This window comes from Ovis canadensis, chromosome 9 (genome assembly GCF_042477335.2).
Source record: "Ovis canadensis isolate MfBH-ARS-UI-01 breed Bighorn chromosome 9, ARS-UI_OviCan_v2, whole genome shotgun sequence".
Taxonomy (NCBI): Eukaryota; Metazoa; Chordata; class Mammalia; order Artiodactyla; family Bovidae; genus Ovis; species Ovis canadensis.
Genome location: NC_091253.1, coordinates 96,688,185 through 96,703,334, shown reverse-complemented (window position 1 = coordinate 96,703,334; position 15,150 = coordinate 96,688,185). Strand labels below are relative to the sequence as shown.

At 37.7% G+C, this 15,150-nt stretch overlaps 1 protein-coding gene across 8 annotated transcripts in view; it reads right to left on the bottom strand.

The window, feature by feature from the left end:
- Positions 1-15,150, bottom strand: part of NBN (nibrin) — a 57,163-nt gene that overhangs the window by 20,986 nt on the left and 21,027 nt on the right. For all 8 annotated transcript variants that reach the window (XM_069600637.1, XM_069600641.1, XM_069600638.1 and 5 more), the window contains exons 8-9: positions 6,762-6,859; positions 424-553 (exon numbers count right to left, since the gene is read on the bottom strand). In XM_069600637.1, the coding sequence (XP_069456738.1) occupies positions 424-553; positions 6,762-6,859 (228 nt within the window). The remainder of the gene's footprint in view (positions 1-423; positions 554-6,761; positions 6,860-15,150) is intronic.

Genomic DNA, 15,150 nt, shown 5'->3' with positions numbered 1-15,150 from the left:
TGTAGTCTTCTATGTACATTTTCAAGGAATTTAAAAAAAAACACAAAACTATCTATTTCAGGAGTTGACAAACTACAACTTGTAGGACAAACATGGCTGACCACTTGTTTTTGTAAATTCAGGTTTACTGGAGTATAGCCACACTCATTCATTTACATGTGTCTATGGCTGCTTTAATTCTAAGTGGCAGAGTTAAGTAGCTGTGACAGAGGTCAATAGCCCATAGAGCCAAAAATATTATTTTCCAGTACTTTATAAAGTGTGTTAAACCCTGTCCCCAAATATTATTTTCCCTGGCATCCCACACTCCAAATACTTCGTCTCCCAAGAAACAACTTGATAAGGCACTGACTTTACTTCTTGAATATACTATTACTTTATTGATAGAATAATAACAATAGTTCATTATCAATGAAGCTTTACCATGTATCTGCTTGTTCTGATTCTGTGTCAGCTACATATGCTGTAGCATTCACTGAGGCATCTGGCATTAAATTTTTATTGGCTGGTAAGGCTTGGGAAAGGCTTGGACCTGGAGTTGTGGTCTTCAGTCCTGTAAATCACAGAAGTGAAAAAAAGAATCACAGCTGCTAGACACAAGAAGGACCTTTGGTCACAGAAAGTTGCTAGGAGTGCACCACACTGAGGGAATGAACTATAGCACCCAGTTTTCTCCAAATACTCAGCCTGTAAACAGCAGCCTACTGGCATCTGTGATGAGCTTATCTGAACCAAATCATGTTAAAATTACATCAAATCTTTCCTGTTAAGTGATTATCAACTTAAACTCAACTTAAATTCTAATTCAAATTATGCTTTAGTCAGGAGACCAAAACATTAAAATTTCTCCCCCCATGAAAAGTATATCTACTGTATCTACACAAATCAAAATCAAGGTGAATTTAATTTTCAGAAGGAATATACTATTTGAAGAGATAACAGTTTTAGACAGACATTTTTCGGCTACTCCAGAAAACCATAATGATCACTTCATCATTTTATATACCAGGAGAAATTTAACTCAAGTGCCACTCTTCCAGAATACTTTTCTTAAACCTCCCAAAGCGAATTACATGCCCTTTATTTTGGCTCCCCTGCCATCCTTTACATCACTCTATCAACTGTTAACACACTCTTTTTAACTTTTTAATGCTAGCTGTGTGACCTGTATTACTTAAACTCTCTGTGCCTTAGTTTCCTCATTTACGAAATGAGGATAACTACAATATTTTCCTCACATGTTCTAAGGGCAAAATGAATTGATAGATGGATAGCACTTAGATAAATCTTGGAACACAGTAAGGACTATGCAAGTGCTGTTGCTGCTAAGTTGCTTCAGTCCTGTCTGACTCTGTGTGACCTCATAGACGGCAGCCCACCAGGCTCCTCTGTCCCTGGGATTCTCCAGGCAAGAGCACTGGAGTGGGTTGCCATTTCCTTCTCCATGCAAGTGCCTGCTGTTATCATTATCATCATGTTATACCATACTTGTTACTTGCTCTCACTAGACTTGGAACCTCCTTGAGAATAGGAACTGAGTCTTGCTCATTTCTACATCTCCAGTCTCTGAGCAATGTTTGGTATATAATGGATATAAACAAGTTAATGGAATTTTAAAAAAACGGAAAAAAATTTTAAGTCGACACTTACTAAGTATCAAAACTAAATTATCACTGTTAGATCCTCCTGACATAGGATGTATTTAATAAATGTTTAAAGCTCAACATTCAGAAAACGAAGATCATGGCATTTGGTCCCATCACTTCTTGGCAAATAGATGGGGAAACAGTGGAAACAGTGTCAGACTTTCTTTTTTGGGGCTCCAAAATCACTGCAGATGGTAAAATTAAAAGACGCTTACTCCTTGGAAGAAAAGTTATGACCAACCTAGACAGCATATTCAAAAGCAGAGACATTATTTTGCCAACTAAGGTCCGTCTAGTCAAGGCTATGGTTTTTCCTGTGGTCACGTATGGTTGTGAGAGTTGGACTGTGAAGAAGGCTAAGCGCCAAAGAATTGATGCTTTTGAACTGTGGTGTTGGAGAAGACTCTTGAGAGTCCCTTGGACTGCAAGCAGATCCAACCAGTCCATCCTGAAGGAGATCAACCCTGGGATTTCTTTGGAAGGAATGATGCTAAAGCTGAAAATCCAGTACTCTGGCCACCTCATGCGAAGAGCTGATTCATTGGAAAAGACTCTGATGCTGGGAGGGATTGGGGGCAGGAGGAGAAGGGGACGACAGAGGATGAGATGGCTGGATGGCATCACCGACTTGATGGACGTGAGTCTGAATGAACTCCGGGAGTTGGTGATGGACAGGGAGGCCTGGTGTGCTGCGATTCATGGGGTCGCAAAGAGTCGGACATGACTGAGCGACTGAACTGAACTGAACTAATTCCAAATTCAGGTATTTAATGTACTTCTATCACTCACATTATATGAACACCTTAAAAGCTCACTGGCATTCCTTTTACATACATACCCTAAAATTCATTTTAGCTTGAACAGTTTACAAAAAACAGTAATTAAAACTGGGTATATAATCACTGTAAGAAACACTTGGTGGTGGTGGCTCAGTCGCTCAATTGTGTCGCTATCTTGCAACCCCGTGGACTGTAGCCTGCCAGGCTCCTCTGTCCATGGGATACTCCAGGAAAGGATACTGGAGTGGGTTGCCATTTCCTTCTCCAGGGGATCTTACCAACCCAGGAATCGAACCTGGGTCTCCAGCATTGCAGGCAGACTCTATACCAACTGAGCCATGAGGCAAGCCCAAAAGAAACACATAAATTGAACCTAATGAACCAGAGTAACTGTTTGTCAACAGTAAGATTAAGGACAAAGCTCTCCTTGCTAAAATACCATAATGAGAGGGATTTGCTCTACCCTGTTCACCTCTTTATTCCAAGTTTTCAGAATAATTAAAGGCATATAACAACTGTTCAAAAAATACCTGTTGAAAGATAAATGCATGAATACAAAAGGAAAAGAGGAAACAAAGGATGAAAAAAAAGGAGGAAATGCATTCACTCTGTTCCCCCCAAAGTGTATCCTAAAATTGTTTGTTAAGTCAGATGGCTATGATTTGGAACCCACACAGACCTACCTATGAATATGTGCAAGATATTATAACACAGATTTTACCAATTTCTTATGACCATGTTTCCATATGAAATAACACAATAGAAAAGGTACTGGTCTAGTAGTCAGAAAACCTAAATTTTAGAACTGTCTTGGCCATTTTGGAGCTTTTCCCAGGAGGCTCAGCAATAAAGAATCTGCTTGCCAATGCAGGAATCACAAGTTTGATCCCTGGGTTGGGAAAATCCCCTGGAAGAGGAAAGGCAACCCACAGCAGTATTCTTGCCTGGAAAATCCATGGACAGAGCAGTCTGGCAGGCTACAATTCATGGGGTTGCAAAGAGTCAGACATGACTTAGCAACTGAGCACACACACCCTTGGCCATTTCATTTATAGGACCTTAACTCCAGTATTCTTGCCTAGAGAATCCCAGGGATGGGGGAGCCTGGTGGGTTGCCGTCTATGGAGTCGCATAGAGTCGGACATGACTGAAGTGACTTAGCAGTAGCAGCAGCAACTTTGCTTAGCCTTCAGGTCTCTTACCTTTTAATATTAGAAAGATTAGATGATCTCTAAGGACCTTCTGGCCAGAAATACCTTTCTAACAGCAGAAATGTAATAAAAATTTTGATAAGTGATAAAATTTTATTGGCCCCTTCAAGCAAAAATAATCTTATGTACTAATAACTTAGTTCAATTAAGCAAATATTCATATCAACTACAAACAAGTATCATGCTTGGTGATGTCAGAAAATTTGAAATTAATAAAAGCTTACAATCAATCTAGTGGCTGAAAGAGGCATGGAAACAACTGGTGATATTTCAAAGTAGAAAGAAACTCTAACTGGAACACAAAAAAAGTTACTGGGATAAAGAAAACAGAATAATTAACTTGGAGAAGAGTAGTGAGAGGAAAAAAAACTTAGAAAAACTTCATGAAGGAGGTATGCATTTGTGAAATGAGTCAGATTTTGAAGAGCAGTGTTGGCATTCTAGGAACAAGGACCATGATGAGCATGGTCAAGGAGTATGGCACATATACAAATATAGCATATTATACATGTTATTTTATTTATAAGTTAGAATTATTCCCAAATAAATTAAGAAATTCTAAAAAACATGTCATATATATTCTCTAGGGAAGTATACGAAACAAAAGAGATGACAATGGGAAGAGATAGGCCACAGCTAAACTGTTGAAAGCTCAAAAGTCTAGACAAAGGGCTTAAGGATTCATGGGATTTATTTGACAGATAATAAGAACAAGGAAAAGTTTTTAGGAAATGGGAAAGTGATTCTAGTGGCAAAGTGAAAAATTAACTGTATAGATGAATATGGAGGCAGGACTCTCACTGGGGGCAACTGTAACAGCCCTCAGGAAAGAAAGATACGGAGGGTTCAAATAGGGCAGTATCTTGATGGGAGTAAGCCTCGCGAGCAGAAGCTACAGAGGGAGAATTTCAGGTCTTGGATGAGTAAAAAAATGACTGAAGTTGATGGTCTGAGTACCTCCTCTCTAACCCAGTCCTTCCTTAGTTTCTTGGAGTTTATATAATAAACAGGAGGTTAAAATCAAGCAAAACAAACCAAAATAATCTGATGCCTTGGCTGCATCCCGCAATATCCTGAATTACACAGAATGTGAATCTGCATTAAAAAAAACATTTCTGAAGCACCTATCTAACTGAGAAACCAGTTTTCTGAAAGAAAAACAAAGGACAGTTGTCCCAAACAGGTACTGGGAAAGGGGAGCCACACACAAAGACTCAATGATTGTTTATTTTTACATATTTTTGTTGTGTTGTTAAAATCTGAAATTATACATAGGGTTTTGTTTTTTCTATAACAGAACAGAAATCCACTGTCAACAAAATAGTATCTACAGTATATGCTATTTCTAAAGGGTTGGGAGCTCGCCAGTGGACAGCTTCTCCAAGAATATGGCTCACTTTTGGTATCTACATCAAAGTAGTTTTCTGAAAGAGGCTAAAGAGATACTTTACTTCTGACTCTAAGGATAAATTCCGAGAATCTCAGTCATGAATTCTGAGGAAACAGTCACCATACCACAACTATAATGAAAACTTCACAAGCTCTTAAACTGTATTTGAAGGTTAACTGTTTAAAGACAGAAGTATGTCCAGTGCACTCATGGGAAAGGGTAGAGATTTCAGGTGAATAAACATTCTCACCGAATCATAAAATCTAAGGACTAGCTGTCTACCTTTTTATATCTGCTCCCAGTAACCCCCGCAACATCAATCACAAGAGCAATACAATATTATCATTAACAGCTTTGACTTAGAGTCAGTTTGAATTCAATTATTTCTTATGTGACCTCTGGCTAATTTCTTAACGTCTCTGTATCTCTGTACATCAGTCTCCTCACCTATAAGCTGCAAAAATGTCATCTCTCTTAAAAGGATTGTTTTGCATATTAAACTGGAATGCCATATGTAAAGCACTGCAATCTTTGCAAATTCAAGGGATGGCAGCTATTATTACCAATCGGAAGGTACACTGTCCAATTCTATTGGTGCCATTCAGTGGGCTACAACATAAATGATACCTCCTGTGATACTGCCTGGAGCACATAATCAGGTGGTGCTGTCATAACTTGCCTTTTGGTTCAAGCCCAATAACTGCTGATAAGTAACTATTAAAAAGAATCTAGGATGCAAATAAATGTATAAAGAAATACTGAATGGATGCACTCATAGCTAGACAAAGAAAAGTTAGCAAGGACAATAAATGTAAGAATATCTAAGGTAAAGAAGCGAGAAGGAAAAAATAAATGAACCACTTTCTTAACGGCAACATCAGCTTATCAAGAGAGTAGGGGACTGAGTTTTTTAAAAAAGGCTAATAGTTGCTCTGCGTAAAATGGCTTTGTAACCGTCAACGTGGAGATGATTATAATATGTATTCTTTATCTGCATAAATGGCACCATCATCCAACCAGTTATTCATGCCAAAAGACTAGATCTAAGTTGTTTCTAAATCCTACACAGGCAAGACCTGCTGGGTCTAGCTCCAAAACCTGGCCTCCGTTTGTTTTTCTGCTCTCTACTGTGCTGCCCACCTTGGTCCAAGGCACCAGGCTCCTCTCAACTGGACCTTCGCAGGAGCTTCTACTCACGTTCCCACTTCCATCTGGGGCCTTTGGAATCCATTCTCCACACAGGTGTGATTGTGATCTGTTCCTTCTACCTGGAATTCTGCTACCCAGATCCTTCCATTGCTGCCTTTCCCCATCACTTCAGGACATAAGGTGCTCAAACATGACACACTAAGTGAGACCATACTTGACTCCCAATCTAAAAGAACCTACTCCCAGTCACTATCACGTCACTTTTCAGTCTTCCCTTTGTACTTGGCCTTAACAGAACTTATCAGATGTGTATGCTTGTTAACTGTCTGAATCCTGACTTCTAGGATATAAAGCTCACAGTAAAGGTATCTTGCTTACTTTATCCACCACTGTTCCTTCAGTACTTACAACCATGCCAAGTATTTAGTAGCCACAAATATTTACTGAATGAATAAATGAATGGATAAACATATGACCTTTAAAAGATGGTAAAAATGGTCACCCTGGCAAGTATAATGTACATACAGCTTATCATCCATTTACATATAAAGTTGCTGAAGAATCAATAAAATAATATTTTAATTACCTGTACTGGGCTGGCCCTGTGGATCACAGTAATTCTCTGTAGTAACAAAAATAACTGCTAATCCAATTTCTGCTTCTGGAATAGGTCTAAGACCCTGCCTGTTAGAATAAAATAGTTTAAGCATAATAATACATTAAAATTAACAATTTTTATTAAGATGATATCAACTGAATCTATCCTTTTTTCCCCTCAGGTGATATCACAATTTAATGGTACACAGAGAATTGCAAATACATATAGTACTAGCTTGGAAAAGGCAATGGCACCCCACTCCAGTACTCTTGCCTGGAAAATCCCATGGACGGAGGAGCCTGGTGGGCTGCAGTCCGTGGGGTCACTAAGGGTTGGACACGACTGAGCGACTTCCCTTTCACTTTCCACTTTCATGCACTGGAGAAGGAAATGGCAACCCACTCCAGTGTTCTTGCCTGGAGAATCCCAGGGACAGGGGAGCCTGGTGGGCTGCCGTCTATGGGGTCTCACAGAGTCGGACACGACTGAAGCGACCTAGCAGCAGCAGCGGCATAGTACTAGCTTATTCACTGGAGCAACATTACATTGTGCAAGTTCATCACCTTTTAGTAATTCAATTATTTCACCTGTAAAATACAGATCTAAGCTAAGGGATATAGATCCTTCCAGTTCTAAAACTCTATAATTTTCACACTAAGAACAGTAATATTCAGATGAAGCAATAAAATAACTTTTTTAAAGCAAATCTATGATTACTAGAATCCTAAGACTTAAAAGAGAGAAAGAAAAAGGGGAGGGGAGAGGAGGGAAAAAAAGTACAAAGAACTATATATAAATTACATCTATATATGTATTGTAATTTTAACTTTAGTAAATCAAATCATTTGACCAAATTTACATGTATACCTGAATCTTATTAAAGGAATCTATGGTGAACTCATTTTTTGTTATTCTGTAATGTGAATAATGACATAAACCAAACATAATTTAACTTAATAATGCTATATAGAAACTACACCTCAAGTTTCAAGGGCTTTAAAACCCTTTTTAATATGTATTAGAGAGATATTTTAAGTGGTTGTAGTAGCTTGAAAGGTCTTTTTCAAATGTTTAACATTTGAAAAATGTTTCCTTTTTCTTTGTAAAATGAAAAATTTTGGTTTTGCAAAGTTTTTAAAAAGATGACTAAAACGTATATGGAAAAATAAGAAGCCAAGAATAACCAGGATGCTTTTGAAGAAGAGCAGAAAGAAAAGATCTGTCCTGCTAGATTTGAAGGCTTAAATTGTTCTAGTAATTAAGACAATGTCGTAAACGTGGTATTGGTATAAGAACAGTTATACTGCTCAACGAAACAGACAAAAGCCAAATACGTTCCCATGCATTTAAGGTCCCTTGGTATAAAATAGAATGAGTCTCAGATAGATTAAAGATAAATTTCAAAACCAAAATATCAAAATATTAATTAAAAAGTTGAAGAGAATATCTTTTTGATCTATGAGTAGAAAAAGATTTCTTAAGTAAAATTAAAAAAAAATACTGACAATGAAAGATAGTTAACTTTTAGGATACTAAAATTAAGGACTTTCATTCATCAACCCAATAAAAAGATACTTTACAAAGTGGTAACAGATTCTGTAATATATAAAAGTGACAAAAGGATTAATGTCAAGAATATATAAAGAAAAAAAATTTTTTAAGCCACACAAATATGCAATTACCTTAAAATCCAGAAACTGCACTTGTGGGCATTTATTCCAGAGAAATGAAACTTATGCTCACACAGAAACCTGTACACAAATGTTCATAGCAGCTTTATTTGTAACAAAAACTGAAAAAACGCACATGTTCTTTCATGGGTGGATGATTCAACAAACTGCAGTATATTCATACCACAGAATAAATAATATATATATATGTATTTTAAGTGGCTGAAGTAGTTTAAAGATATTTTTTCAAACACTTAACATTCATTGTTTTGAAAGCAACCCTGAATATTCATTGGAAGGACTGATGCTGAAGTTCCAATACTTTGGCCACCTGATGCGAAGAGCTGACTCATTGGAAAAGACCCTGATGCTGGGAAAGAGTGAAGGCAGGAGAAGGGAGGGACACAGGATGAGATGGTTGGATGGCATCACTGACTCAATTAACATGAGTTTGAGCAAACTCTGGGAGATGGTGAAGGACAGGGAAGCCTAGAGGCTGCAGTCCATGGGGTCACAAAGAATCAGACACAATTTAGCGACTAAACAACAATTTAAATTAGACTTGAACTCTGTGCAATTATAACAATACTAAAAAAAAACACCCAGATTTAGAAAAGTATCATCAATGATATATATGAATACCTACTTAATATTTTAAGCAATTCAAAATTTACTAGGCTACTAACACTTCTGAAACTATATTATGAAAATGAGTTATAAAGATGGGCTTTATAAAATACACACTTCATAACAATGTTGTATAGATATACATCATCTTAAATGGAGAAACACTGGAAGCATTCTTTTTAAAGTCAATAGTAAGATAAATGTGGCTACCATCACCACTTTGGATGTTCCAGTTCATCCAAAACCAAGAGAGAAAGAGAATAACAGAGAGCAGTACCAAAGGCATAAGGATTAAAAAGGAGAGAAATATCATTTCAGATGATATGGTTTACAGAAAAAAAGACTACAGATAAATCAGAAATAAAGAGTAGTCTGACAAGGTGGTGGGACATGATATTATTATCAACGTCAGCTGAACTTCTATACATCAACAGTAAACTGGAAAATGTAATTAAAAATACCCATATATGGTTGTTGATACCATGAAACACTACTCAGCAATAAAAAAGGACTGATATACAAAACCTAGATGAATCTCTGAGGAATCATGGTGAGTGAAAACAAAATTCTAAAAGGGTATATGCTGTGATGATTTCATTTATATGTATATTTTTTTAACAATAAAATTTTAGAAATGGAGAACAACTTTTTTGGTTGCCAAAGTTTAAAGACAGGGAGTGGGAAGTGGGGAGGGATGTGTGGTTATAAAGGAACAACATGAGGGATTCTTGTGGTGATGGAACTGTCCTGTATCTTACCTATAGCGAGTACACAAACCTACACATGTAATAAAATTATAGAGAACTATTAATATATATATACACAGACACCACACACACAGAAGAACATATAAAAGTGGGGAAATCTCTACCTTAATAAAACGAATACAACTATCCCAACAAAAAACTGGGCAAGAGACATGTATTTCACAAAGGAGGAAAACTAAATGTCCAATAAACATTTGAAGAAATGTTAGCCTTCACCTATGATCATGCATTGGAGAAGGAAATGGCAACCCACTCCAGTGTTCTTGCCTGGAGAATCCCAGGGCCGGGGGAGCCTGGTGGGCTGCCGTCTATGGGGTTGCACAGAGTCAGACACGACTGAAGCAACTTAGCAGCATGATCAGAGAAATATAAATCAAAATCACAAGATATGATTAAATATCCATTAAATTGGCAAAAATGATAGTCTGAAAATACCAAGTCTTGAAAATGGTGTGCATCTAACTTGATCTCTTATATACCATGGGTAGAAGTGTAAAGTGCAAAACAGTTTGATACTGTTGAATGTTCTAACCCTAGTAATGTAGTAATATATCCCAAAGAAAATCCTGCACAAGTACCAGCAGGAAACATACAAAGATGGTCTCAATAGTTCACAATAACAGAAATTTATTTAAAATAATTAGTGAACAAAATGAATATATATTATTTTAGTTCAATGATGACAGTGTATCATATAATCCAAAGATTATAATTCATTCAATTTTATGCAAAGCCATGGAGCAGGTGAGAAGAGAGGGCAGAGAGGATAAAAAAAGAAAAAAATCAGCAACAAAAAGAGTTCCTAAATTTGGACTAAGATACTGGGAACATATCTCAGCAAGGACAAACATCACGGTTATATTGTTCCCCTAGGCTTCTAATCTTTTTCACAGATATTTAACTGATATCCTACAGCCACTTCTGACAACGAATCAACAGAGTCATGGCACTAACCAATCCCAATGTTGGCAGATTGTATGAAATTCAGTCAATAGCTGAAGTTACTGGTTTGCTGTAACTGCACTTTCCATGACAATCAATGGTTTAGACTAACTGGACAGGTGTTATTTTAAGTGGTAGTCTTTCTCTAACTGTAAAATCATCCTCCTTTCAAAACCAAACTGAAACAGGGGCCAAAGACTATAGAACAAAATGTCACCTCATGATCTGGTCACCAGCCTCTGAGCAACCTTGCACCCTGGCTCTGTTCTTACCTCAGGGTCCCTATACATGAAAGGCAGCAAGATGGAACGGGCTCCGGACCCAGACTCCGCAGGTTAACACGCTGGCTCCTCTCATCAGTCCCCATGTTCTACTCAAATCCCCTTTTGCCCTTTCTGCACAATGAGAATCATGACAAAAAAATACACAGGATTCTGTGTGGCTTAAATATGTAAAATATGCCTTAATATATGTAAAATGCTTAAAACAGGACCAGCTTACAGTAAGTAAGTTATTATTGCTGTTGTCCGGCATGTCTTTTAAAAACGGGTCATAGGTAAAATACTACCTGAAAGAAGCTTTCTCTATTTAGAATAAACTTCTCCCCGCCTGCTCTGTTACTCTGCTTCCTTATACACATTTGTAGTTATCGGTTTACTTGTCTCTATCTGTCTTTTCCTCTAGACAACCATGGCTATCTTGTTTACCATTATATCCCCAGTGCCTAAAACATAATTATAGTACATTTTGGTTACACTATATGATGGTACTTTTGTTACACAGGTATTTCCTTTTTCACAGCAGTTACTACATCTCCATTAAGCAAAATATTTATGGGACACAGACTGAAGTTTTACTTTTTACTTCAGCAAATTCATTTTTTTAAAAAGTCCTTCATGGTCAGAACTCCTGGGATAAGAAAAATGAACACTGGAGATAGCTTGTTTATTTATGGACATTTTATACATACAAATACCATAAGCCCTAATAATGTTTTACTAAGTGAATAAGAATTTAGTTAACAGACTGCCAAGGCTGATTTCTTACTTTGTACTTCAAAGATTATTAATACCAATAAAGAGTCCAGGAAAAAAATCCTTGCTTTAGTGCTTTCAAATGGTCCTCCCCCAATTACAAACACTATTCTAGTATATTTGATACTTTTTTTTTCTGCTTTCCTATGAAAATTGAAAGTGAAAGTCGCTCAGTCGTGTCCAACTCTTTGCAACCCCATGGACTATACCGTCCATGGAATTCTCCAGGCCAGAATACTGGAGTGAGTAGCCTTTCCCTTCTCCAGGGGATCTTCCCAACCCAGGGATTGAACCCAGGTCTCCAGCATTCCAGGCAGATTCTTTACCAGCTGAGCCACCAGGGAAGCCCAAGAATTCTGGAGTGGGTACCCTATTCCTTCTCCAGCAGATCTTCCTGATGCAGAAATCAGACCGGGTTCTCCTGAATTGCAGGCAGATTCTTTACCAACTGGGCTCCCAGGGAAGCCCATTCCTATAGTAGCCTATATATACAGGAAGGATAAAAATTTTTATATAAATTTTCAATGGGTACTAATCATCCAGGGAAAAATACATTTCTAGGTTATTTCAGAAAACATTTTATATTTGAGTTTTAACTTTCTCAACTACATAATCTAGAGGAAAACAAATACTAATTATAAACAGATGTATAATGAAAATTCTATTAAAGTAACAAAAAAGAGGCAGAAAATATGTATTGAGATAAAATTATCATGGATATATCTATTCTACTTTAAGCATACTAAGTCACAATAAATTTTCAAACCATATACAATAAAATCTTTATAATAATTCTTGTATATGTTATGATTCAGTTGCTCAGTCATGTGCAACTAGTTGCAACCCCATGAACTGCAGCACACCAGGCTTCGCGAAACTTCACTATCTCCCGAAGTTTGTTCAAACTCATGTCCCTTGAGTAGGTGATGCCATCCAACCATCACATTCTCTGTCGTGCCCTTCGTTTGTTAATGAATTAATTTAATTGGAGGATAATTTCTTTACAATACTGTGGTGGTTTTTGCCATACATTGACGTGAATTACCCACGGGTGCACACGTGTCCCCTCATTCTGAACCTCCCTCCCCATCCCATCCCTCTGGGTTGTCCCAGAGCACCAGCTTTGAGTGCCCTGCTTCATGGACCGAATTTGCACTAGTCATCTATTTTACATATGGTAATATGTATATTTCAATGCTATTCTCCGAAATCATCCCACCCCACCTTCTCTCACAAAGTCCAAAAATCTGTTCTTTACATCTGTGTCTCTTTTGCTGCCTTGCATATAGGATTGTTGTTACCATCTTTCTAAATTCCATATATATGCATTAATATACTGTATTGGTGTTTCTCTTTCTGACTTAACTTCACTCTGTATAATGGGCTCCTGTTTCATCTACCTCATTAGAACTGACTCAAATGAGTTCTTTTTAATAACTGAGTAATAGTCCATTGTGTATATTTACCACAACATCCTTATCCATCCATCTGCCGATGGACATCTAGCTTGCTTCCATGTCCTAGCTATTATAAATAGCATTGCAATGAACATTGGGGTATATGTGTCTCTTTCAGTTCTGGTTTCCTCGGTGTGTATGCCCAGCAGTGGGATTGCTGGGTCATATTATCCTCAATCCTTCTCAACATCAGGGTCTTCTCCAATGAGTCAGCTCTTTGCATCAGGCTGCCAAAGTATTGGAGCTTCAGCATCAGTCCTTCCAATGAATATTCAGGGTTGATGTCTTTCAGCATTGACTGGGTTGATCTCTATCAAGAATCTTCTCCACTACCACAATTAGAAAGCACCAGTTCTCTGGCACTCTACATTTTTTATGGTACAACTCTCACATCTGTACATGACTACTAGAAAAACCACAGCTTTGACTGTATGGACCTTTGTCTCAGTGATGTCTCTGCTTTTTAAAATATACTGTCTAGGTTTGCCATAGCTTTTCTTCCAAGGAGCAAGTCTTAATTTCATGGCTGCAGTCACTGTCCACAGTGATTTTGGAGCACAAGAAAATAAAGTCTGTTACAGTTTCCATCTTTTTCCCCACCTATTTGCCATGAAGTGATGGGACCGGATGCCATGATCTTCATTTTTTGAATGATGAATTTTAAGCCAACTTTCTCACTCTTCTATTTTACTTTCATCAAGAGGCTCTCTAGTTCCTCTTCACCTTCTCCCATTAGGGTGGTGTCATCTGCATATCTTGAGATTACTGATATTTCTCCCGGCAATGTTGATTTCAGTTTGAGTTTCATATAGCCTGGCATTTCACATGATATATTCTACACAGAAGTTAAATAAGCAGGGTGAGAATACACAGCCCTGACGTACTCCTTTCCCAACTATGAGTCAGTTTTCGTTGTTCCATGTCTGGTTCTAACTGTTGCTTCTTGACCTCCATACAAATTTCTCAGGAGGCACATCAGGTGGTCTGGTAACTCATTTCCTAAAGAATTTTCCACAGTTTGTTGTGATCCACACAGTCAAAAGCTCTAGCATAGTCGATGAAGCAGAAGTAGATGTCTTTCTGGAATTGCTTGGCTTTTTCTATAATCCAACGAATGTTTGCAATTTGATCAGTTACCTCTGCCTTTTCTAAATCCATTTTGTAAATCTGGAAGTTCTCTGTTCATTTGCTGTTGAAGCCTAGCTTGCAGAATTTTGAGCATTACCTTGTTAGTATGTGATGAATGCAACCGTGTGGTAGTTTGAATATTCTTTGGCATTGCCTTTCTTTGGGATTGAAATGAAAACTGACCTTTTCCAGTCCTGTGGCCACTGCTGTTTCTTCCAAATTTGCTGGCAAATTGGGTGCAGCACTTTTAACAGCATCATCTTTCAGGATTTGAAATACATCAGCTGGAATTTCATCACCTCCATTAGTTTGTTGGTAGGAATTCTTCCTAAGGCCCACTTGACTTCACACTCCAGGATATCTGGCTCTAGGTGAGTGATCACACCATTGTGGTTATCTGGGTCATTAACATCTTTTTTGTGTTGTTCTTCTGTGTATTCTTACCACCTCTTCTTAATATCTTCTGCTTCTATTAGGTACACATCACTTCTGTCCTTTATTGTGCCCTAGGTACGTATCACTTCTGTCCTTTATTGTGCCCATCTTTGCATGAAATGTTCCCTGGTATCTCTAATTTTCTTGAAAAGATGTCTAGTCTTTCCCATTCTATTGTTTTCCTCTATTTCTATGCATTGTTCACCTAAGAAGGCTTTCTTATCTCTCCTTGTTATTCTTTGGAACTCTGCATTCAGATGGATATATCGTTCCTTTTCTCCTTTGCCCTTCACTTTTCTTCTTCTCTCAGCTGTTTG